Source organism: Baudoinia panamericana (assembly GCF_000338955.1).
Source record: "Baudoinia panamericana UAMH 10762 unplaced genomic scaffold BAUCOscaffold_15, whole genome shotgun sequence".
NCBI lineage: Eukaryota > Fungi > Ascomycota > Dothideomycetes > Mycosphaerellales > Teratosphaeriaceae > Baudoinia > Baudoinia panamericana.
The window spans coordinates 531,066-552,483 of NW_006911271.1; the positions used below are offsets into that span (position 1 = coordinate 531,066).

At 55.5% G+C, this 21,418-nt stretch overlaps 13 protein-coding genes across 13 annotated transcripts; 8 read left to right on the forward strand and 5 right to left on the reverse strand.

The window, feature by feature from the left end:
• Positions 1-6: 6 nt before the first annotated feature.
• Positions 7-444, forward strand: BAUCODRAFT_28433 (uncharacterized protein; the record flags this gene model as incomplete). Its single annotated transcript, XM_007683153.1, has 3 exons — positions 7-175; positions 234-293; positions 347-444. The coding sequence occupies 3 exons, from the start codon at positions 7-9 to the stop codon at positions 442-444; spliced, it is 327 nt and encodes a 108-aa protein (XP_007681343.1).
• Positions 445-2,077: 1,633 nt separating this feature from the next.
• BAUCODRAFT_127220 (uncharacterized protein) lies at positions 2,078-3,447 on the forward strand (the record flags this gene model as incomplete). Its single annotated transcript, XM_007683506.1, has 2 exons — positions 2,078-2,873; positions 2,930-3,447. The coding sequence occupies 2 exons, from the start codon at positions 2,078-2,080 to the stop codon at positions 3,445-3,447; spliced, it is 1,314 nt and encodes a 437-aa protein (XP_007681696.1).
• A 425-nt stretch (positions 3,448-3,872) lies between these two features.
• Positions 3,873-5,368, forward strand: BAUCODRAFT_322681 (uncharacterized protein). The gene is made up of 2 exons (XM_007683507.1): positions 3,873-4,882; positions 4,938-5,368. The coding sequence occupies exons 1-2, from the start codon at positions 4,297-4,299 to the stop codon at positions 5,321-5,323; spliced, it is 972 nt and encodes a 323-aa protein (XP_007681697.1). The 5' UTR covers positions 3,873-4,296; the 3' UTR covers positions 5,324-5,368.
• A 44-nt stretch (positions 5,369-5,412) lies between these two features.
• On the reverse strand, positions 5,413-6,673 carry BAUCODRAFT_80070 (uncharacterized protein; the record flags this gene model as incomplete). Its single annotated transcript, XM_007683308.1, has 3 exons — positions 5,413-5,979; positions 6,039-6,531; positions 6,645-6,673. The coding sequence occupies 3 exons, from the start codon at positions 6,671-6,673 to the stop codon at positions 5,413-5,415; spliced, it is 1,089 nt and encodes a 362-aa protein (XP_007681498.1).
• Positions 6,674-7,092: 419 nt separating this feature from the next.
• Positions 7,093-7,742, forward strand: BAUCODRAFT_143726 (uncharacterized protein; the record flags this gene model as incomplete). Its single annotated transcript, XM_007683508.1, has 2 exons — positions 7,093-7,233; positions 7,312-7,742. The coding sequence occupies exons 1-2, from the start codon at positions 7,170-7,172 to the stop codon at positions 7,740-7,742; spliced, it is 495 nt and encodes a 164-aa protein (XP_007681698.1). The 5' UTR covers positions 7,093-7,169.
• Positions 7,743-7,853: 111 nt separating this feature from the next.
• On the reverse strand, positions 7,854-9,548 carry BAUCODRAFT_79789 (uncharacterized protein; the record flags this gene model as incomplete). Its single annotated transcript, XM_007683278.1, has 2 exons — positions 7,854-9,142; positions 9,419-9,548. 2 exons carry the CDS (start codon positions 9,546-9,548, stop codon positions 7,854-7,856), a joined length of 1,419 nt encoding a protein of 472 aa, XP_007681468.1.
• A 180-nt stretch (positions 9,549-9,728) lies between these two features.
• On the forward strand, positions 9,729-11,178 carry BAUCODRAFT_39485 (uncharacterized protein). Its single transcript, XM_007683211.1, has one exon. The coding sequence runs from the start codon at positions 9,953-9,955 to the stop codon at positions 11,099-11,101; it is 1,149 nt and encodes a 382-aa protein (XP_007681401.1). The 5' UTR covers positions 9,729-9,952; the 3' UTR covers positions 11,102-11,178.
• Positions 11,179-11,437: 259 nt separating this feature from the next.
• On the forward strand, positions 11,438-13,289 carry BAUCODRAFT_80640 (uncharacterized protein; the record flags this gene model as incomplete). The annotated part of the gene is made up of 2 exons (XM_007683355.1): positions 11,438-11,465; positions 11,521-13,289. 2 exons carry the CDS (start codon positions 11,438-11,440, stop codon positions 13,287-13,289), a joined length of 1,797 nt encoding a protein of 598 aa, XP_007681545.1.
• Positions 13,290-13,480: 191 nt separating this feature from the next.
• Positions 13,481-14,650, reverse strand: BAUCODRAFT_28440 (uncharacterized protein; the record flags this gene model as incomplete). The annotated part of the gene is made up of 1 exon (XM_007683154.1): positions 13,481-14,650. One exon carries the CDS (start codon positions 14,648-14,650, stop codon positions 13,481-13,483), a length of 1,170 nt encoding a protein of 389 aa, XP_007681344.1.
• Positions 14,651-14,886: 236 nt separating this feature from the next.
• Positions 14,887-15,806, reverse strand: BAUCODRAFT_80067 (uncharacterized protein; the record flags this gene model as incomplete). Its single annotated transcript, XM_007683307.1, has 3 exons — positions 14,887-15,139; positions 15,194-15,648; positions 15,702-15,806. The coding sequence occupies 3 exons, from the start codon at positions 15,804-15,806 to the stop codon at positions 14,887-14,889; spliced, it is 813 nt and encodes a 270-aa protein (XP_007681497.1).
• Positions 15,807-16,822: 1,016 nt separating this feature from the next.
• Positions 16,823-18,452, forward strand: BAUCODRAFT_79902 (uncharacterized protein; the record flags this gene model as incomplete). The annotated part of the gene is made up of 2 exons (XM_007683292.1): positions 16,823-17,385; positions 17,435-18,452. The coding sequence occupies 2 exons, from the start codon at positions 16,823-16,825 to the stop codon at positions 18,450-18,452; spliced, it is 1,581 nt and encodes a 526-aa protein (XP_007681482.1).
• Positions 18,453-18,508: 56 nt separating this feature from the next.
• Positions 18,509-20,532, reverse strand: BAUCODRAFT_322629 (uncharacterized protein). Its single transcript, XM_007683509.1, has 2 exons — positions 20,421-20,532; positions 18,509-20,363 (listed from the first exon to the last, which is right to left on the reverse strand). Exons 1-2 carry the CDS (start codon positions 20,421-20,423, stop codon positions 18,774-18,776), a joined length of 1,593 nt encoding a protein of 530 aa, XP_007681699.1. The 5' UTR covers positions 20,424-20,532; the 3' UTR covers positions 18,509-18,773.
• BAUCODRAFT_322645 (uncharacterized protein) lies at positions 20,526-21,286 on the forward strand. The gene is made up of 2 exons (XM_007683510.1): positions 20,526-20,551; positions 20,602-21,286. The coding sequence occupies exon 2, from the start codon at positions 20,642-20,644 to the stop codon at positions 20,948-20,950; it is 309 nt and encodes a 102-aa protein (XP_007681700.1). The 5' UTR covers positions 20,526-20,551; positions 20,602-20,641; the 3' UTR covers positions 20,951-21,286.
• Positions 21,287-21,418: the final 132 nt, after the last annotated feature.

Sequence of the window (21,418 nt, forward strand, 5' to 3'; positions counted from 1 at the left end):
ATCAAGATGCGCTTCGCACTTATCCTCAGTGCCCTTCTCTCCGCCGCCCTGGCTGCTCCGGTGGCGCTGCCCATTAGCCTGGAAACAGGTCTTGAAGCACGCCAGAACAATGCCGGCTCCACCTCGACATCAACTACCAACAACAATGGCCCGCTAAATCTCGGTCTCGTTGGAGGTCAGTGTGCCTTCCATGCGCTAAATTGTTCCGTGTCACTGACAAGACGTGACATCAGGTTCCGCCGCCGCGGCTGAAGACGGATCAAGCACCAGTTCCACCAGCACATCAGAGTGCGGTAAGTTTACCTCAGCCGAGTGCATCAAGCTTTATCTCACGATTCCTGTACAGGCCTTCTCGACTGCTCCGCCGGCTCCAGCTCTGCAAGTCCAAACGGCACGTCTGCGTCCACCAGCGCTGGCAAGGGATCAAGCGCCTCGTCCTCGTAGAGAGAGACAGTCGCTACAATGCCGTCATAGGGACAGCTATATATCTGTCATCCACCAGCAGGTATCGAAGTACGAATTGTTGTATATACTGCTGGACTATATATACAGCATTAATGTTTACAATGCGAATATACACACAGCCACCGAGCGCTGTAGTGTACCTGAGGCCGAGATAGCACCAGTTATACTGCCGATCATCTCGAGCAGCAGCCATTCTGCAATTTACTACAGCTCACAGAAGGCAACCCGGTCAACTTTAGGCCATGCAAGCTGCCGCAGACGCACTGTTCCCAATGCGTCGTTTCATCGAGCAGCAGGTCGCCGATTTTGGTGGTGGGGCGGTCGGTAAAGCGTGTCCACGATCGTTTGGGCGACCAGATTCTCTGTGCACGATTCCGCCATAACGGGCCGTGGGTTTGAACTTACCCGGTGGGCGGAGTGAGTGTGTTGATGAAACTCGACGAATCAGCCAAAAGCCTTCGCTCGTCTGTTGCTGATGCGAGTTCTGCCTCAACCCGTCTGTCAACCCGTCTGTCAACCAGTTTGACATCTGTCTGCCCAACCTATATGATAGTGGGCAGTCTTGAAGATCAACTCTGCATAGCGTACGCTTTACACTACGTTTGTCTCCAGAAGATCATGCATCGCTTACACGGACAAAGAGCATCCCATCATAGCGGCACGCTAGGCAGCGCCCTTGTCCGACCCCCAGCGGCGAGATCTCTCATTTGCCGGCCCGTTCGCGACGCCTGGGAAGCGGCACGAGGGAGGGAGAAACCGCAGAAACCGTTCAGCCCAGCGCCAGGTTGCCGGGCACAGGACGGACATAGACGGTGGTGGGGAGGAGATCCTCTTTCAATCTGATTGTAACCGAGCTTTCTCCTTGGCCATAACTGTAACATTAAGTCACTCGTTACGGGTCATTGTACGCCACTTCAGCGCGCGCGCGTGAGATATTGACAGTGGCGTTTACCATTACCAGGCTCACATTGACCTACTGCGGGCCTTGAGACGCATATCGATCATTACCGCTACAGTGCGCAGGAGTTCACAGTATCTGACACGTTCTCTTCACATGCTACAAGGTGCGAGAAGAGAATTCAGCATCACGCAAGAGCTTGTTACTTGTTACCTCAAGCACTTGGTGGAGGGTCAGTTCGGCGGTGCAGATCGAGCTGCGTTTTGTGCGACGAAGACGCTGCAGCTTGAAACCTATTGCGCATAACGCGAACCTACTCTTGGAAGCCTTATTATCGATGCCCCTGCCTTGAGCTTCTTTCGCGATCGATCCTCGGCTCGCTGCATGAGCATGAGCATGGGCAGTCACAAGAAGGCACGCATAGAAACTACTTTCTCCGCCAACGCGACGGACCCTCGACAACGGCGTCCATAGACCTCTCCATGCCACGAAGATGGTAAGCAGGCTCGACTAAGGTTTTGCGGCAGCTCGCGCGTTGTGCGCATTGTGGCCATTGAAGAAGCGACGAAGGAAGAAGTGCGCAACGTCGATAAAGCATATCGAAAGGCTACTGCTCGGCAGCCTGCACTTACCCGTTGACGTTGACGTACAATAACGGTCGCCACCACCTGCTGCCAGCCCGAGTCCATCCGCTCGCGTGCCAGGGTACTCGCCATGCAAACCCCGCCGCAACCCGACAACTACCACGCCCATCCTTCTTATCAGCCATCGCCCTACAGCAATGGTTCGCTTAATGGCATAAGTAACGGTCAGACAAGAACTGGAGCGGAGATGTACAACCCCAACCAGAACCCGTACCAACAGCAGCATCAGCCACCGCCGTCGTCGCAACAGCAAGGCTATTACTACACAGGCTATCCTCCGCAACAAGGTCAGGCAAGCAATAACCCTCAACAGCAACACCAACAGCCACCGCAACATCCTCTATCTTTGCCCCCGGTAGGCTCTATAGCACCACCACAGAGCTACCACCCTTCCTATCCGCCACCACAGCCGCAGTATGGCGGAGCCTACCAGTTACCCGGTGCGATCCTACAGGGCCAACCGGGTCCCGCGCCTCGGCTACCGGTAGGGCAGCAACCACGGCAAGCCGCAGTGGACAGGAAGATGTCGGAAAGCCGCGACGATGGAAAATACATATACTCGTTGCACGTTGAGCAGCAACCGCAACGGGCACGAATGTGTGGATTTGGCGACAAAGACAGAAGGCCGCTGACGCCACCACCTTGCATACGGCTCGTCATAAGGGACGTGACGACGAAGGAGGAGGTGAACGTGAGTGATATAGATGGCTCGTTCTTCATTCTTACCGTCGATCTTTATGATGCGAACGCGGATCGCGAGGTCAATATCGTTCGTGCCACTGCCGGTGCCAATGCGCAAGCCATAAGTAGTGCGACAATGACGTCCTATCCGCCAACGCAGGACAATCGTATGAGCTTCTTAAACAGTATGTTGGAATGTGCCCCCATCAATGTCCGGACGTACATGCTAATAATATTCTAGCTGGCCCTAGCATTGCCTATCCGGGCATGGCGCCAGGTCCGATGCCCATGTCTTACGAGCAGCCCGAATACGGCGTCCCTCACCCATATGGAGGATTACAGTATACCATGGGCCCGTTACCCGTACCGCAGACGCAAATGTCGAATTCATTGTTCACGAGGAACCTCATTGGCAGCCTGGCAGTGAACGCAGCCAAGCTCTACGACCCGCAGAACAAGACTTCGTATTGGTTCGTACTGCAGGACCTATCAGTCAGGACGGAAGGGCACTTCCGACTCAAGATGAGCTTCGTTAATGTCGGAGCGGGTTCGACCGGTGGCCTCAACCGGGGTAGAGCACCGGTGTTGGCGTTCGTCTTTTCGGAGCAGTTTCAGGTCTTTTCGGCCAAACGGTTTCCGGGTGTCATCGAAAGTACCGATTTGAGTAAATGTTTCAGTGCGCAAGGGATCAAGATTCCAATCAGGAAGGATACTACGAAAGAGAGCAAAGAGGAAGAAGGGAGCAGTCCGGAAGCGTAGCGCCAAATCGGCAGCCCTGGCGCTATCGATTCGGATAAAGATCAGGAGTCTTCTTGAGCAGCCCGAATATGCCGGGTAGGCAGTGCCGCCAAATGCAATGCAGACGTGTACCCATTATAGGCACGATAGCGGGCGCTTTTCGAAGCCCTAGCGGTTTTTGCCGCAAGCCGCAACGAAAGCAACGGCAGAAGGTGAAGAAACAAGAACGAGGACCAGCAACATAGCAGCGACAGCGAGATATGGAGGCAGAGTTGCGTTTAGCGGCGCGCGAGGCCTCCTCGGATTGTCGGGCTTAGAGTCAGGACACGGCTGAAGGGGCGACTCCGGGGACATGAACTCCGGGACCGGTGCCGGATTTGCAAGCCGCTAGGAGAGCACAGAGACGCACGGCTTTGCGACACCAGACCGGTTTTCGCCGTATGAGATTGAGTCGGCCATAATGGTGCCTCTCACATGGGCGTGGAGCCAGCTCGTGTGCATGTGTCTGCAGCCTTGTTCACGTGATGAAGGAGCTCTGCATATGGTTACAGGCTGTTGGAGAAGAGACTTTACGTTCACCAACGATGTAATCACTCAATGTGCCGCTTCGATCCCTTCTTTGATAGTGCCCACTGTGCCCGAGTAGAATGCTGAGGTCCTGTTTGTCTATCCTCAAACCCTTGGGTTGGGGACGGATGTCGCCGCAGAGCTCCGTTCTCTTACTACCCTCAGCCCTATATCTCCTCCCGTTCGTGCCCTCACATGCCTCAACCGTCGCCATCGAAACCGAGTTCGAGATAGCACTGCAGTCATGTCTGACACATGCCACCCCAGGAACGCATTTAGTAAATCTTACACGTCGCTTCGGTGATGCCGCCCACGCCTGAGCGCACCGCGAGTCTCCAGTCCCAGATATGGAACGGTTCCTTGCCATTAGAAATACGGCTGGCTGCCAGGGACTGCCGAACGTACGATGATAGCGAAGCCTACTTGATCCAGTATCCGAGACTGTCTTACCTGGCTTCTCTCTCGCCAAGGCTGCACTCCTTCTTCGCAGGCTCTCTCATCAATCCGGAAGTTGCCGCGCACGAGGCATGGTTGTCCTTCGAAGACGTGCCGTTGAAATGGCACTATCCACTCGGTCTGTTGTATGATCTCTACTCTGGCGCAGAGCCGATCAATATAGAGCGGCGGTCCGGTCATGATCCTGTTACTGGCTCTCACGCTGCGGTCGCAAATAACAGTAATGCGGTGCCGATGCCTTGGAGACTCACGGTCCACTACAGCAATCATCCTACCGATCAACTGATACCGCTTGATCTTGGCGGAAGGACGATGCTTGACGCGTACATCAACGCCGTCAAGGAGGCGGACTTCATCCGCAATGGGACGGCAAGGACAGTAATGGGTCTGAGTAAGGATGACTCGGACAAGCTATGGCAAGCGGTACAAACGCGTATGCACTTCTATGACCGGCTGACTTCCCCTCAACGCTAACGTGTTCACCGAAGATGACCGCCGGCTCTTTAACAGCGTAAACAACAAGCTGCTAAACCCGCCAGGTATGGAGCTCCGTCATATCCCCCTGAAGATATACCTTCCCACGTCAGCGTCACAGACAGCGTCCGAGACCATTCCTGAGGAGCCCAAAGCCGGGCACATTCGCGTTGTACAGTCCCTGCAGCCTCTGCAGATCGCCTCTGGCCAACCGCAGACGCTCGGGACGGCGCTGAACAGCACTTTACCTACAGTATTCCCAAGCCGGCGTAATCCACTACTGGCACAGCCTGTCTTGCACGGGGTGGCGGTGCCAATGAATGCAAATCTGCAAGATCTAGGCAGAGCTTGCGCGTATACTGACGGCTTCCTACACGTCGCAGTGGTCATGCTGGGCTAGAGTGTACCATCAATACTTGAGACCAATCTCGTGATCTCGGGATATCGCAGGCATGACACGACGTTGATGTTGTGCGCTGTTTATCCGCTTCAATCATACCAAATTGCATTCATGCCGAAACCGGGCTCCTTGATATCCAAGTGCGCCACCCTACCCAGAAACTCATCATGCCATCTATATATCTCCACCCAGCCTTGCTCGTCATCGCACAAAGCCAGCCATTCATCACTCCACGGACATGGGCTGACAGCATTACTATGTCCGCCACTAGTCGGAGTCGGATTGAGACAGATCTGCCTCTCCACCTGCCCTTGCTCACCGAGCTTGAAGGCGGCAAAGTAGCCTGTCAATTTCGCACTATTTGATCGTGCAGTCGCGAACAGGTACTTGCCTGACGACGAGCAGAAGACGACGTCCGATCGATACATCTTCGGGTGGAGGGCGTCCATGCCTGGTGGGATGAGCGGGAAGGTTTGTCGGCTGTAGACGGGCATGTGGGTAGTCTCGTCGATGACGTAGACGCAGAGACGGTTGCCGGCTTCCATCAAGGCGTACAGGTAGTTACCTGATGGGTGCATCTCGACCCAACGAGGATGGTCGCCTGGCGCGGGAGCAGACACGAAGCCAACGAGTGTCAGGAGGCCGGTTTGCATGTCCTAAAGAAGAAGTAAGCGAGTGACTTAATGTCTTTAAAGAGTGAGCAACGCCAACCAACCTTCTTGTGGCACCAGATCTTGTTCGCCCACATATCTGCAGAGTACAGATACTCCTCCTGCGGGTCAAAGACCATACCATGGACAGCAGAGTTTGGGTCAAGCTCCGCATTCTGTACGTTGCGCTCTAGGCCGCCCGCAGCGTTAACGCTATGCACGTTGATGAAGCCTGCATAGTCGTAGAAAGGGTTGCCGTAGACCAGATATGGTGCCTTCTTAGCCGCGAGAACGAAGATGGCGCGGGTTTTAGTGCTTGCGTCCATTGCTTTCGGGTGGCCTCCCATGGGGATTGAGGCATGGTGATGGATCTCCGTGGGGCTTTGAACAGTATACGATCCCCATTGCTTCATGCCAGCGCCGTAGATGTTCTTGCGGGCATGGTCGAAGGTCATCCATGAGATTGATTGGTCTTCCGGGATTGCAGTACGCTTGATGAGCTGCAGTGAGCGAGTTTCGTCGTCGAATTCCACGGTGAATATAGCGCCAGGTGGCGTCCTATGGAGTGTTAGACATTAGAGGTCATAACTGAGACCGTGCCACGTAATGCAGAGGCCATGTTCCTTCCCGAATTGGCAGGCACGAAACAGCCCAATAGAGGTTCAACTCACCACGTCCCAATCATCAAGTGGTGCTTCATCTTGGCACCCGTCCTTCCAACGTGACCAGCAATGGCCTGCAGTCTTGATACGCTAGCCTGCATCTACGACACAACACCTCGTGAGCTTCTGTGAACTGCTTGTCCCCCATCTTGACTACAAAAGTCTACTCGGACAAGCTCTTATCCGTGATCGTGTGCCGTCTCGAGTCGGCATCTCGAAGCGGATGTGGAGGTGGAGGCAGTCTGGTGGCGCTCTCCCGCTGCGTCCCTGCATACAAAACGGCCGCTACGCTGTGAATGGACTGGTCTTGAGCAAGCTGAATGCGAAACCAACCACCTCCAATGCGGTCTGTTTCAACAACGCTATAGACAGAGTTCGAGCAGCTGTACGACCGCAGCGACTGCGTGAAAAGGGTCGCGAAGCGCTTGACACTCCAGCGGAAGCGACTCAACGGTTGAAGGGAGCCTGCAGAACCACTCCACGTGGTTTACTACGTCGCACATATCAGCCGTTGGACGCCAACCTCTCACAACGATGAGCTTCTTCGTCGGAGGCGGCAGCGGCAGTGGCGGCGGCCGGTCATACAGCGAAAGCGAACGTCAACGGACACACTCTCATCATCACGGTTCCTCCTCCCACTCCCGGCGCGACTCTCCCTCCCGAACATCAAACGCAGGCTACTACACTCGCCCCTCCGCCGCCCGCTCCAGCTCCTCCGTCTTCGGCAACTCCAGCTCGCGCGGTATTTTCGGCTCCAGTAATGGCGGGAGCTCTTCATACTACAAGAGACGACCACGGGACGGATATATCAGCTACCTGATCCACAAGCTACAGCGCATGTTCAAGGAATTGTGGTATTATGCGAGAAGAAATCCGATGAAGGCTTTCTTTGCTGTTGTTGTGCCGTTGTTGAGTGCGGGCGGGGCGATACATGGATTGCTACGGCAGTTTAATGTTAAGATACCTATGATGGATGGCGCGACGAGGTTTGGTCGCGGTGCTGGAGGGTATTATGGCAGTGCTGGTTATGGGGCAGACGGAGCGGGAGGAGGAGGCTGGATGAATAGTGCTGGTAGCTTGATGCAGGTTGCAAAGATGTTTATGTAGCGAGCGATATCCTGTACCATGACTCTTAGCGGCGAGGGATGACTAGTTATTGGTGCATGTGCAATGGCAGAGAAATCGTTGATGAAGATGAGACACAGGATGTCACGCCTGTCACGACGTGGTACTCTTATTTATCTGCACCTGATTGTCCTCGCCACCACTGACGATACCGACGTCTGCATCCCAGCACACGGAGAACACCTTGACGCCCTCACCAGCAGCCGGCCTCGATCCACCACTCGCACTGTTCCGCTCAATCACGTACACACTGTCGCCCACGCGATCCATGGCTTCGGCACGTACAGACCGTATGTCCCAAACCCGGCATGTCCCATCATGGCTGCCTGAGACAAGCTGATAGCTGGAGTTCGGATCCTTCGCTAGCGACACGACCACATTAGTGTGACCGCGCAGTGTCATCGCAGAGACCGTAGTAGCTGACGCTCGCGGGTCTATCAGTGTGATATGCCGCGCAGACGTTCCGGTGGCGAGTAGAGAGGATTCCGACAAATGGCAGATACTGAATAAGCTTTGTGCTGTCGTTCTCGTGTCGACGCAAGCACTGGTCGTCAAGTCCCATGTCTTCACCGTGTGATCCCATGAAGCGCTGTAGCCAACGGTAGCATCCTTCTCGTCGAAGCAGACGTCGGCAATTTGACTTTGGTGGCCTAGCAGTTGGCTGAGCGGGCCTCGTTGAGGGACAGTCTTGGTGTTGGACAGCTTGCGCCGCTTGTTGGCTGATGGAAGGACTTCCTCTGGTGCAGCAGGGGCCTCGGCTTTCTTCGACGACCATAGACCAATGGTGTGATCTGCAGAAGCAGAGAGTATCCTGGAAGACGGAGCGTGAGCGGCTATGCGATCCACTGAAGCTTTATGACCGAAGAGCTCCAGTGTTGGCGTCAAGGTGCCAGCACTCTCTGCTGCTGCATCCTCGAACTTCCATAGGCGAATCGTCCGATCAACGCTTGAGCTCACTACTTGTGTCGGCGAGATGAACTTGGCGGCCTTGACAGACGCAGTATGCCCTTGACCGGTAGCAATCACCTCAGACGAGGTATTCCAAACTCGGAGAAGGCCATCGTAGCTTCCAGATAAGATCCGCTGCGGCATGGCGGGTCCCTCTGCGTTGCGCATCCACCTCACAGGCTTGGATGATGGAGACAGGACATCAACGGCTGACACCCAGTCGTCGTGCTCGTAGCTGGCAACGTAAAGCGGTGGGATGAGTGCTCTCACATACTCAACCCGAAGTGTCGTCTCCGCACTAATGCCATTTTGAGTGAGGAAGTCATCGAGAGAAGATCGAAGGAATTGCCCATTAATTAGGAACTCAAGCGGTACTGGCTTTTCTGTTTCAAGAAGGCGGTTGACGAGAGTTGACAGCTGATAGCGTTTCACCTCTATTGATCGATCGTTAGCGATTTGCAATTTACTTCCATGTCGCAGATGAAGCCGGGCCCGTGCTAATGCTGCCCAAGAGAGCGCAATGATTGGTGACTGAAGCTAATAAAACGTCGATCATTCTTCGTGGTCAAGGTATGTCCAGTAAGAGTACAGGGCTTTGACCGACTTGTGAGTACTGTGAGTGTTATGCGGCTGTTTACGATATGGAAGATTTGCAAATCGTAGTCGGCCTCGAGATGTTAACCATAGGTCAAGACGTACAAGAAGCTTACCTGTTGACACGAGAATAGGTCCGGTGTCTTGCGGCAACTCTATATCATCGCTGCGGGTATGTAGATGGATGCGGACCTGAGTTTGACGAGGAGCCGGAGCGGTGACGGTCTCTGTTGTTGTTGTCGCCATGCTGGTATGTGAGGAGTCGTTCATGTCGAAGTGCAATCACATGCAAAAATTCCGCTTTCCCACGATGCAGGTCGGAGGCGGAGACGCTCCGTTTCGAGCCGAGCCGGGGCGCCTTCAATGAGGGCTAGGGTCACTTTCACATGCATTGCGCACATGCCTGGCTCAGCAAAGGTAATGACTGCGGCAGGCCCACCTTCCGTCCGCGAAAGCGAGCGATGAGGTCTTGATTCATCTCGAGTCATAACTATTTCTCTCGCCTTGTCTATCGACCCTATCGCCGTACCCGTTGGTCCTCCTTTTGAGTACAGCTATTGCGAAGGATCAGCGCTTGGACCGCATACTGAACTTAACCGAAAGCCGTTGTCGTGTGCGCGTGACTTGCGTTTCGCTTCTCCTCTTCCATCATGAGCCATCCCATACCTCATAATGATGACAGCGACGATATAATGCTCAGACCGAGGCCTAAGGATCGAACATTCGAGCTGGCTTCGCCGCCGTCAACAGCACCATCAAGCCCTCCGCCGGAGAAACAGTCGTTCTCCAACCTGCAAACACCTGGCGGCATGGCAGATGGCAGTACGACACCCGCGCGAACGCGGAGTATACTGAACCTCACAAGCTCGACACTCTTCGGCATCTATCAACCGACCGGCTATGCTATGGACAGAGAAGAGCCAAGCACTCCCTGGGGTACCGGCGCAGAAACACCGGTCGAAGGCCGAGATGGATCCTTCGACTTGGCGAGGTCGAGTCTGGCTTCATTGAACAACCAGAAAGGACCAGATGGCAACTTCACGAGACGAAGAAGTACAATGACGCCGGTGCATCATGCCCCGAGGAGAGGCTTTCGAGGCCTGGTACTGCCAGCAGCGGTCCGAATGTTGGCTATGGCGTCCGTCGGTGTAATGTACGGCCTATTGATCAGCCATCTGCACGATCGACAAGGCATTGCGCCCGTAAAGCTCGAAGGCGTCAATCGGCAGAGTTGGACGTACCTGTCTCTGTGGGCCTGCCTTGGTGTGACGCTGAGCGAGGCGCTACCACGACTCGACAAGCTGTGGACGCCACACGAGGACGAGGATCTCGAAGAGAAGGAACGGCCTCAGCGACGCGGGCATGGCTCGGGTGACTGGTTCGATGTCGTCCGCGCAATCGGCATCTTCGTCGGCATCGCCTTTGCTATCCGTCGGTTACCGTGGCAGTCAACGATGCAGCTTGCGCTCACGCTTGCGATAGCCAATCCAGCATTGTGGTACTTGATCGATCGCACGCCTGCTGGGTTCACACTGTCGACATTGGTCTCAGTAAGCGGCACTGCGATTATACTCAGCGTCAACCCAGCACTCGTACCTTCTCCGTCAGCCGCACAAGTGCTGCAGAGTCAGACGAACAAGCAGGCCAATGGTGCGAACGCAGTCTTGGGGCAGGGTTTAGTGTTGGGATTGTTCAGCCAAGAGTCGGTCAGCGTTGCAACGTGGATCGCAAGCGTCTTGTTTGTAAGCTCGGTGTGTTTTGGCAATATCGGCAGAAGGCTCGTACCACGGGATAGGTAAGACTGATAGCTCGCGTACGCATTCTCCATCACCATCCATGTACATCGGCCTATGAATGTCAACAACGAAGTCGCTGGAATCACTTTGACTCTGTGCACCAAAATGCGTGGCTGGCTGATAGATCTGCCGTTCATCTTGCACCGCCTCCAACTCCATCACATGCAATCGCTGCAAGGGTCGCCCCACTAGCGTACATCCTCGCGTGGCGGGGTGTATGAGGTAGATGTGGGGCACTCGAAAAAAGGTACACTCGGGAAATCTGAATGGATTGAAGTTTGACCTCGCTACTGTTTATACGTGGCGCGCAAGAAGATAGAGCCACACAGCAACTCCATCATGGCGTCAGAGAAGCCGCAGAAGATCGGTAACATACCCGCGACAACTTCCATACTGCAGCCCGCCTGCTAACAATTAACCAGCCATCCTCTCCGTCTACGATAAGACGGGTCTTCTCGACCTAGCTAAGGGCTTGGTGAAGCAGAACATCCGTCTTCTCGCTTCCGGAGGTACAGCAAAGCTCATCCGTGAGGGTGGCTTCCCAGTCGAGGATGTCTCGGCCATCACCAAGGCTCCGGAGATGCTGTCCGGTAGGGTCAAGACGCTGCACCCTGCCGTGCACGCAGGCATTCTGGCGCGAGACCTAGCGTCGGACGAGAAGGATCTGGCGGAGCAGAACATCAATAAAGTCGACTATGTCATCTGCAACCTGTACCCATTCAAAGACACGGTCGCGAAGATCAATGTTACAATACCGGAAGCGGTGGAGGAGATAGACATAGGCGGAGTTACTTTGATACGAGCGGCAGCGAAGAACCACACGCGAGTTACTATCCTGAGCGATCCGGAAGACTACCATGACTTCTTGCAGGAGCTGGAGAAGGGCGAGGTGACGGAGAAGAGTCGGCAGCTGTATGCGCTCAAGGCGTTCTCGCATACGGCAGACTACGACAACGCCATATCCGACTTCTTCCGCAAGAAGTATGCGGGGGATGGGTTACAGCAGCTCTCGCTGCGGTACGGCGCCAATCCGCACCAGAAGCCTGCGTCGGCGTTCATGGCCGATCGACCGCTGCCATTCAAAGTGTTGGCTGGCGCTCCCGGGTATATCAACCTGCTCGATGCCCTCAATGCATGGCCGCTCGTCAAGGAGTTGAGCGAGGCGCTGGATTATCCAGCGGCGGCTTCGTTCAAGCACGTGTCACCAGCCGGCGCGGCGATCGGCGTGCCTCTCAACGAACTTGAGAAGAAAGTGTATATGGTTGAAGACATCGAAGGCCTTGAACATTCCGGCCTGGCGCAAGCATATGCGCGAGCGCGAGGCGCAGACCGCATGTCCAGTTTTGGCGACGTGATCGCGCTTTCGCACGAAGTCGACGTGCCGACCGCGAAGATCATAGGCAAGGAAGTCAGCGACGGCATCATCGCGCCCGGATACCAGCCTGAAGCGCTTGAGATCTTGCGCAAGAAGAAGGGTGGCAAGTACCTCGTCCTGCAGATGGACCGGTCATACACCCCACCAATGCAAGAACAACGGACCGTCTACGGCGTCAACCTGGTACAAGCTCACAACGACGCCCTCATCACGCCACACAACACATTCAACACGATCATTGTGCCGAAAGACTCGCCGCCTCTTCCGGATTCCGCCTTACGTGACCTGACAGTCGCCACCATCGCGCTCAAGTATACTCAGTCAAACTCCGTCTGCTATGCGCTCAATGGCCAAGTCATAGGTCTCGGCGCCGGCCAGCAGTCACGCATCCACTGCACACGATTAGCCGGCGACAAAGCCGACAACTGGTGGATGCGCTTCCACGAGCGAGCATTGGCTGTGAAGTGGAAGAAAGGCACCAAGCGAGCCGACAAGAGCAACGCCATCGACCTGCTCTGCAGCGGCATCGTGCCTGAGTTCGGTGCCGAGCGCGAGGACTGGGAGAAGAATTTTGAGGAGGTGCCCAAGATCTTTACACCTGAAGAGCGGAAAGCCTGGCTTGGAAAGCTTTCGGAGGTCGCCGTGAGCAGCGACGCTTTCTTCCCCTTTACTGATAATGTCTACCGGGTGGGCCGGAGTGGTGTGAAGTATATCGCTGCGCCGACGGGCAGTCAGAATGACCAGCCTTGTTTCGAGACGGCGGAGAAGCTTGGCATTACGTTTGTGGAGCAGCATATTCGCCTTTTCCATCATTGAGCGGCGCGTAAAGATGGATACACTGATTGAGTTTCGGCGTCGCGCGAAACGTAGAGATATCACCTACAGCGCGGGTCTGAGGTGCCGTACGCGCGCCCCATCGCAGAGCGCAGTGGTCACCGAGCCGTTATGTTGCACCATAGAGCGTGACACTATCTGCGCGAGAGAGTGGATAGGCGACAGGCACACAATTATGGCGGAGAATGCGTCGAAAGCTCTCCAGCCGTGTCCTTGGCACTCTCCGTTCCAGCGGTCGGTGAATCCACGGCGCCGTCCACGCGCATAATGTACGTTGGCTCTCTCCCGATCCGTTTCAGGTCCGCCAAATGCCGATAGCGGCAGGAAATGCTCTGTCCGCTTCGCGTAGTCTGCAGCAACCGACCTATCTGGCGGAACGACAAACCCTTCTTCCTGTTCTCCCAAATAATCAGGTCGTCTTGCCTGTCGAAAGGTACGGGACGTTGTGGTGGAGCGCCCCAAGTCCTAGGCTCAACGCCGTCATGTAGCCTGTGCCAGGTCTCGGCAATCGTTGTACTGTAGCGGCCAAGGACAGTAGCTATCTGTCGGAATGAGCCGCCTTTGCTTTTCATCATGCGCATGATTTCCACTTCTTCGTCGGACAAAGCTCCGGCACGCCGGCGAAGGATCCGCTGGTCTGGTGGCACAAGTAGGTGATACCTACGATGCACGATTTTGGTGGCTCGGCCCATAGCCGCTGCTATTTCGGTCCATGGGAGACGCGTGGTGGCCACGAGCGATAGTAGCTTTTCGTCCTCTTCCGTGGAGAAGCGACCATGCTTAACCGCCTGCTCCTTCTGGCGCAGAGCACGCATGCAGTTCCGAAGGGTTTGAGCGGTGTGCGCGGGGAATGATTGCGCGATCTGCGGCCATGGAAGGCCTTCCGTCGTGAGTTTGTCAAGCTTTGTAATTTCATCAGAGGTTAACGAAGCGCTTGGCCTGCGTGTCACATCGGCTTCGCGCTTGCTGATGAGTTTCGTTATGCGGTTGCTAATGGCACCTGCTGTTCGGCCTGGGAAGTGAGACGCAATCGCTGCATGATCTAGTCCCTCGCTGCGTAGCTGTAGAAGTTTGCCTGTCTCCTCTGGGGTCCAGCGCACCCTGCTGCCATGACCAGTTTTAGGAGTCGAGTATTCACGGCGCTCCTCACGCACGCCCAGAAAGCAGCGCAACCTGCCAGACGGAGCTTTGACGTTCGCACTTGCACGGGATCTGTGCCAGGGCGATCTGGGGGTCACTCTCTCACAGAACCGACGCCATTGATGCCTCAAGCTAGTCGATAACAGCACGTCTACTGCGGCGAACGCCGCGCTGTCGCCAGCTCTGAAGAGAGAGCGCCACATGCATCGCCTGCAGTTCCGCTTGTCGAACTGCGTGGGGGATTTGATATCGTAGCTTGTTTATGTGCGTTGGAAGAAAGTCTCCAAAGCTGCAAAGCGTTGCCGTGTGGGGTGAGGTTGCCAAACACGCGACTGCCACGAACGTCTTACACGCTAAGTTCTTGGCAGAGCTGCTGTGGGTTTGTCTACCCAAACACTTCTAACATGCAACAGCTAGATCTATTCACTTTCTCCGCGCGTTACAAATCAAATAGCTTCTTAAGCTCCGCCATCGTCTCTTCCGGATTCTTCACGCTGTGGCCCACCGTCCTCGGGTCCTCGTAGATCTCCCAGTCATTGCCGCCCTTGTACGTCTTGTCGCCGAAGAAGTGGATGGTCGTGTAATCGACACCGCCTGGCATGTTCTTCTCGTTCTGCACATGCTGCAAGCAGTACGTCTTGTCCCAGCCTTGCGGGAAGACGTCGAAGGAGATTTGGCCGCCGATGGAGTAGCTACGATGTGTGTCAGTGTGAATGCCTTGGACGTTGGCAGAAGGTAGTGCTTACGTCAACCCTAGATCTGGAAACTCCTTCTTGATCTGTTCCACAAACGTCGCGCGAATCTTGTGCTCAAGGTCGAATTTCTCATAATCATTGCGCTCCTGCACGCTCGCGTTCCTGCCGATGGGGCTGACGTTGATCATGCCGTTCCTGAACTCGACGAAAGTACCTCTCTTGACTGGAAGATCCAAGTCCGCGACGTAGTGCAAGATGTAGCGCACAAGCTTCTTGTAGTTGTCCTCGCCAATCCACTTGATGAAGCTGTGACTGGCAAGCGGTTGGCCCATCCGGTACGCGGTCAGGCCGTTTTCGGCGAAGCAGAAGTCGAAGAGGGTGGTGACGGGGATCTGAGCGGTGCCGAGCTGCTCTTGCTGCTTCGCGAGGTCGCTGCCGCCGACAAAGCCGATTGCGACTTTGTGACGGAGTGCGGAAAGGAGTTGCAGCATTTCGGGAGAGACGGTCTGGGGTTCGTTTAGTATCAGCTGCTGCCGCATCCAATCGCTGTTCTACTGACTCTTCTTGCAGGCGTAAGAGTGCCATCGACGTCGAAGAGGCAGATGGTGTTCTTGACGGGCCGATCAGCCAAAGCTGGCACTACGCTGGCAGCGACTGCAGCCATCTTGTCGGTATGTTACAAGACGAGTTGTGACTTCACAACGCCTTGGGAAAGTGAACGCAGTGTCGGGGAGCAAGCGCAAGGCCAACTGTCGTCTCGAGCTATGATATGGACACGTGGTCGGATTGCAAGTAGTTGTCCCAGATATTACTAGATGTTGTCGGTCCAATATGGTCACTGTCGCACCGTTTTATCTGTCTCTCCAACCAGAAACGTTGTCTTGACACTTTTTCTCCCCGAGAAGCCATTCACGAGCAAGCCTAAGCGGTGAGCTGCTGCAGGGACACAAGCCCCGCATGAGCCCCACTTCAATGCTATGCCAAGCCGCCGGTCAATTCATGGCGACGAAAGGCAGAGCGTGTTCCAGCATGCTGTTGCAGCTACCAATGTCCTGGTAGGTCGATGGCCTACCTTGAATGCTGACGGCGGCGAAAGTCGCCCAGCAAGCTGCACCGAAGTCCCTGTGGGGGAACAGCGCCGGCCACCAAGTCAGTAGGACCATTATTTCGTGAGTCCTGTCAACACTTCCAGCAAGACAGGCGGCGAACCAGGCGTTTCTGGGCACGACAACTGCTCGGCCCCCAGGAAACAGATACAGCAGTCCCTTTCGCGTTAGGTCCGCCACAGCAGTAGCATGAAGCCAGTCATGTCCAACTGCCAGACAGCCGCGACGCTTGTCATGGCTCTGTGAGGTTGTAAGTCGGACCTACGTAACGGTTCATCCACACAGGAGGAGGGTGAGTCCACCAGTCACAGTCGTAGAGGGGAGATGGGTTCTGGTATAATGCTTTCGTACCCAAGCAGCGTGAGGAGTGTAAGTGGTCGCGTGCACAGATGCCTCAGGCGTCAGGATCGCCCCGCATCAACATTTTGGCGACGGAAACGAGTCATTTCTGGCGCAAGACACTCAGAGGTCGAAAAGGTGTCGCACAGTCCATAAGCACCAGTAAGGACTCTCACTGCAACTCGGAGCGGACACGGCCCAGGGCAAACTTTCCACGTACTCGTTCAACGCAACCATGGCGGCAACCAACGGGGACTACCCGTCCGAAGATGACAGCCCGCCACAGTCACCCACAATGGAGCAAGCAGACGACGACGATATCGCGGAGACACACGATCTCCTCGACGATGAAACCATGGCACAAGCGAAAGGACCAGCACCGGCACCCAAGTCAGCACTGAAAAAGAGCAACGCCGCGGCGGCAGCACTGGCATCAAGACCTGTCCTACCCGAACAACCCGATCCAAAAGACGTAGACCCGGCCAAACTAACGCCCCTCTCACCCGAAATCATCTGTCGACAAGCGACGATTAACATCGGAACGATAGGTCACGTGGCGCACGGAAAGAGTACCGTGGTGAAGGCGATATCGGGCGTGCAGACGGTCCGGTTCAAGAACGAACTGGAGCGGAATATCACGATTAAGCTTGGGTATGCGAATGCCAAGGTGTACAAGTGCGACAACCCAAAGTGTCCGCGACCGACGTGCTATCGGAGTTACAAGAGCGATAAGGAGGTTGAACCGCCTTGTGAGAGGGAAGGGTGTGGAGGGACGTATCGGTTGCAGAGACATGTATCGTGAGTCAAATCCTCCTTGACATACTGCAATACCTTACTAATAATATAGCTTCGTCGACTGCCCCGGCCACGACATCCTCATGTCCACCATGCTTTCCGGCGCCGCAGTCATGGATGCCGCCCTCCTCCTCATTGCCGGCAACGAACCCTGCCCGCAACCCCAAACCTCTGAACATCTCGCCGCAATCGAAATCATGAAACTCAACCACATCATCATCCTCCAAAACAAGGTCGACCTCATGCGCGAAGAGGCCGCCCTTACGCACTTCGACAGCATCAAAAAGTTCATCCGCGGCACAGTAGCAGACAACGCACCCATCATCCCCATCTCCGCCCAACTCAAATTCAACATTGACGCCATCAACGAACACCTCTGCTCCACCATCCCCGTCCCGCTCCGCAACTTCTCCGACGACCCGCACCTGATCGTCATCCGTTCTTTCGACGTGAACAAACCTGGTTCCGAGATCGAAGAATTGCAAGGCGGAGTCGCCGGCGGCTCGATCTTGACGGGAATTCTCAAACTCGGCGACGAAATCGAAATCCGACCTGGAATCGTCAGCAAAGACGACAAAGGCCAAATCCAATGCCGCCCCATCCACTCCCGCATCATCTCCCTCTTCGCCGAAAACAACAGCCTCAAATTCGCCGTCCCCGGCGGTCTCATCGGAGTCGGCACCCGCATCGACCCAACCCTCTGCCGAGCCGATCGTCTCGTTGGCTTCGTGTTAGGCCACAAAGGCCGCTTGCCCAAAATCTACACCGAGCTCGAGGTGAATTACTTCCTCCTCCGACGCCTGCTGGGTGTGAAGACGGCCGACGGCAAGCAAGCCAAGGTGGCGAAACTGGCGAAGAATGAAGTGTTGATGGTGAATATCGGTTCCACGGCGACGGGGGCGAAGGTGGTGGCGGTTAAGGCCGATATTGCGAAACTGCAGCTGACGAGCCCGGCGTGTACGGAGATTAGGGAGAAGGTTGCGTTGTCGAGGCGGATTGAGAAGCATTGGCGTTTGATTGGGTGGGCGACCATTGAGGCGGGCGCTACGTTGGAGCCTAAGCAGGATTGAGGGGCGTGTTCACCTACTTGACTGATGATATGGAAGGTCGAGTGGTATGGAGATTGCCTGTCAAGCCGTGCATTAGTCGCGACAAGGGACGTTGGACGAGGTTGAGACGCATTCAAGATAGAGGCTCCGCGTCCAGACGAGCAAGCCGCGGAAGGAAGACGTGCAGTGCGCGAAGGACAGACAAGCTTAGGCACACTTCAGCGCAGGACCGCCTAAGTGGCGGTGACGTGTCGGATTCCATAGCTTATACAGCCTTGAGCACCCACGCTATGCATGCACACATGACTATCATCATTCAATGCCCTCGCACGCTTTGCGCACTCACATCCTCTCCCTCTTCCTCGGCGCCGCCCTTATAATATTGTCGACCCTCAACAACAACTCGGCCGCCTCACTCGCACTACTCACCACCGCGCGCTTCAGTTTATAACTCTCCACCACCCCCAACTCCCGCATATCCGCAATCCCGCCCCCCGGCGTCATAAGATCCAACCCACTACTCTCCATGCCCGCGTACACCGCTTTGCGCAGCCGACTCACCAAATCCGAAGAATCCAACCCCGCATTATCAGCCAGAATCGTAGGTAACTGCCTCAACGCCTTCGAAAACGACTCCACCGCCAACGCCTTCTTCCCGCTCACATTATGCGCCGCCTGGTCCACAGCCTTACTCATCACCATCTCCGCGCACCCGCCTCCGAGCGTAACGCGGGGATTCGCAATCGTCTGCGACAGCACCGCCAGCGCGTCGTGAAGACTCCGCTCCGCTTCGTCCAGTAACTGCGCCGTCGCGCCCCGCAGCACAATCGTACACGCCCTCCCTGCCGCGACGCCGGAGAAACGGAGGAGCGTGTCCTCGCCTATCATGACTTCTTCGATTAAATCGCAGTGGCCTAGCTTGACGTGCTCGGGGTGGTCAAAGGTACTCGTGATTTCCGCCCCAGTGACTAACGCGAGTCGTTCGACCCCGTCGAAGTCCGCGTGTTCGATTGAGGAGATGCCGGCGTCGGCGAAGAGTTGTTCGGGCCAGTTGTAGATGAGTTGACGGTTGACGAAGCAATTGATCCCGTGCGCTTTGATGCGTTCCACTTTCCGCTTCATCTTTTCCCGCTCCGCTTTTTCCAGCTCGGCCAGTTTGCCTGTGCCTTCTACTTTGACGCGCGCGCCGAAGATTTTGACTTTATCCGTATCCATGCCCGTGTTTGCAACTAGGATCCGTGCGTTTTCCACGCGTTTGGGTTGGTTGACGCCGAATTTCTTGTCGAGGATGAAGCCCGAGTCGAGGTAGGAATCGGAGAGTTTCCCACCGGCCTTCTTGATGAGTTGGATGTGCGTTAGATCGGTGGAGCCTTTCATCCGTAGTACGGCGTCTGTGGCGAGGTTGGCGAAGTAGTCACGGTCTTGGGAGAGGACTTTGGAGGAGAGGGTTGTACGAGCTATGGCGACGAGGTCGCTGCGGAAGCGGGATGAATCGGCGCTGTGGTCGACGGCGTGTTCGGAGAGGGTTTTAAGTGCGGCGGTGGAGGCGATACGGTAGCCTTCTATAATGGTTTGGGGGTGGATTTTCTGGTTGACGAGTTGTTCCGCTTCTCGTAATAGTTCGGCGGCGAGGACGGTGACGGAGGTGGTGCCGTCGCCTACCTCATCGTCTTGCACTTTGGAGATGTTGACGAGCACTTTTGCTGCCGCGTTGTCGAGGGCGATGCTTTTGAGGATTGTTGCGCCGTCGTTTGTTACAAGGATTTCGCCCGTTGATGCGGATTGGAGGATCTTGTCCATACCCTTTGGACCAAGGGTGGACTTGACAAGGTCGCCGACGGCGATGGCGCCCACAAAGGCGGACAGTCGTGCATTCTCGCCTTTCTCTTCATACGAGCCTTCTTCGAAGATTTGGGTGGGGTTTTCGAAGGACTGTCACGGTTTGATTAGCTCTCTTTCGGGACATTGATTGGATTTGCTTGATCATACCATGGCGAGAGTGGAAGAAAGGGAGAATATGGACTGCGCTGGGCGGCATTCGACAATCGCTGATGGCTCTCTACCTTACGATATGCCCGCTTCCACCTTCGCGCACGCGACTCGCGTTTTTTGGTGGCCTGGTCCGTGCGCAAGCTGTCCGTTCGATGGTACATTCACTCACGAGACGCAGCATTTACACCTTCGATTGCATGTAAACGCTCTCGACGAAGATGCTACCTTACTATGTCCATCGAAGAGCCTTCCACCGCTCACTGATACGACGCCAGAACGAACAGCCGACCTATCAGGCACCCGACGTTCCTAAGAGCGAGAAACCGAACGCCCATCGCAACTTCTACCGGCAGTTCGGCAAGCCAGTGCTGAAGAACTTCCTCATCGCCGTTGCCACGTATCAGGTCATCTATCTCACGTGGGGCCATCTGGAGAGGATGGAGATTAAGCGGGAGAAGGAGAGTGAGATGCGGTCGTTGGAGAGTGAGCTGCAACGTTTGGCGACGAAGGAGCATGTTGTCAGGTGAAGGCTGTGCCTATGTATAGGCGGTATTGCGAAAGCGCCGGTGCTCTGCTTTCGTGCGCAGTGATGGCCGCAACGACGTTATAAGATAGCGGCTGGATAGTGTTGGACGGCATGGCATGTTGGTATTGGTCATCCTGCTGGTCACGGCGTGCCTACACGTTGTCGTTTGATGTGAGCCAGCGACCCGCTCTTAACACGCGACAACAATCGGCATTCTCTCAAGAGCGTAGAGCAAGAATCGAAGAGATGCGTGTCCGACCATCGACCATGCACGACACGCTGGACGACCCGACGGACCCGAGACCCGAAATTCGAAGTCCGAGACCGAGACCGAGACCGAGGAATGCGAACGGCCTGGTGATTAAGGGTCCGCCTCGTTAAGGGCTGTGGAGCCAACGCCTGCCGAACAACGACAATACATGCATTATCAGCTTCTGAGACGAGCTTACCATGACTTGCAGCTGTATAG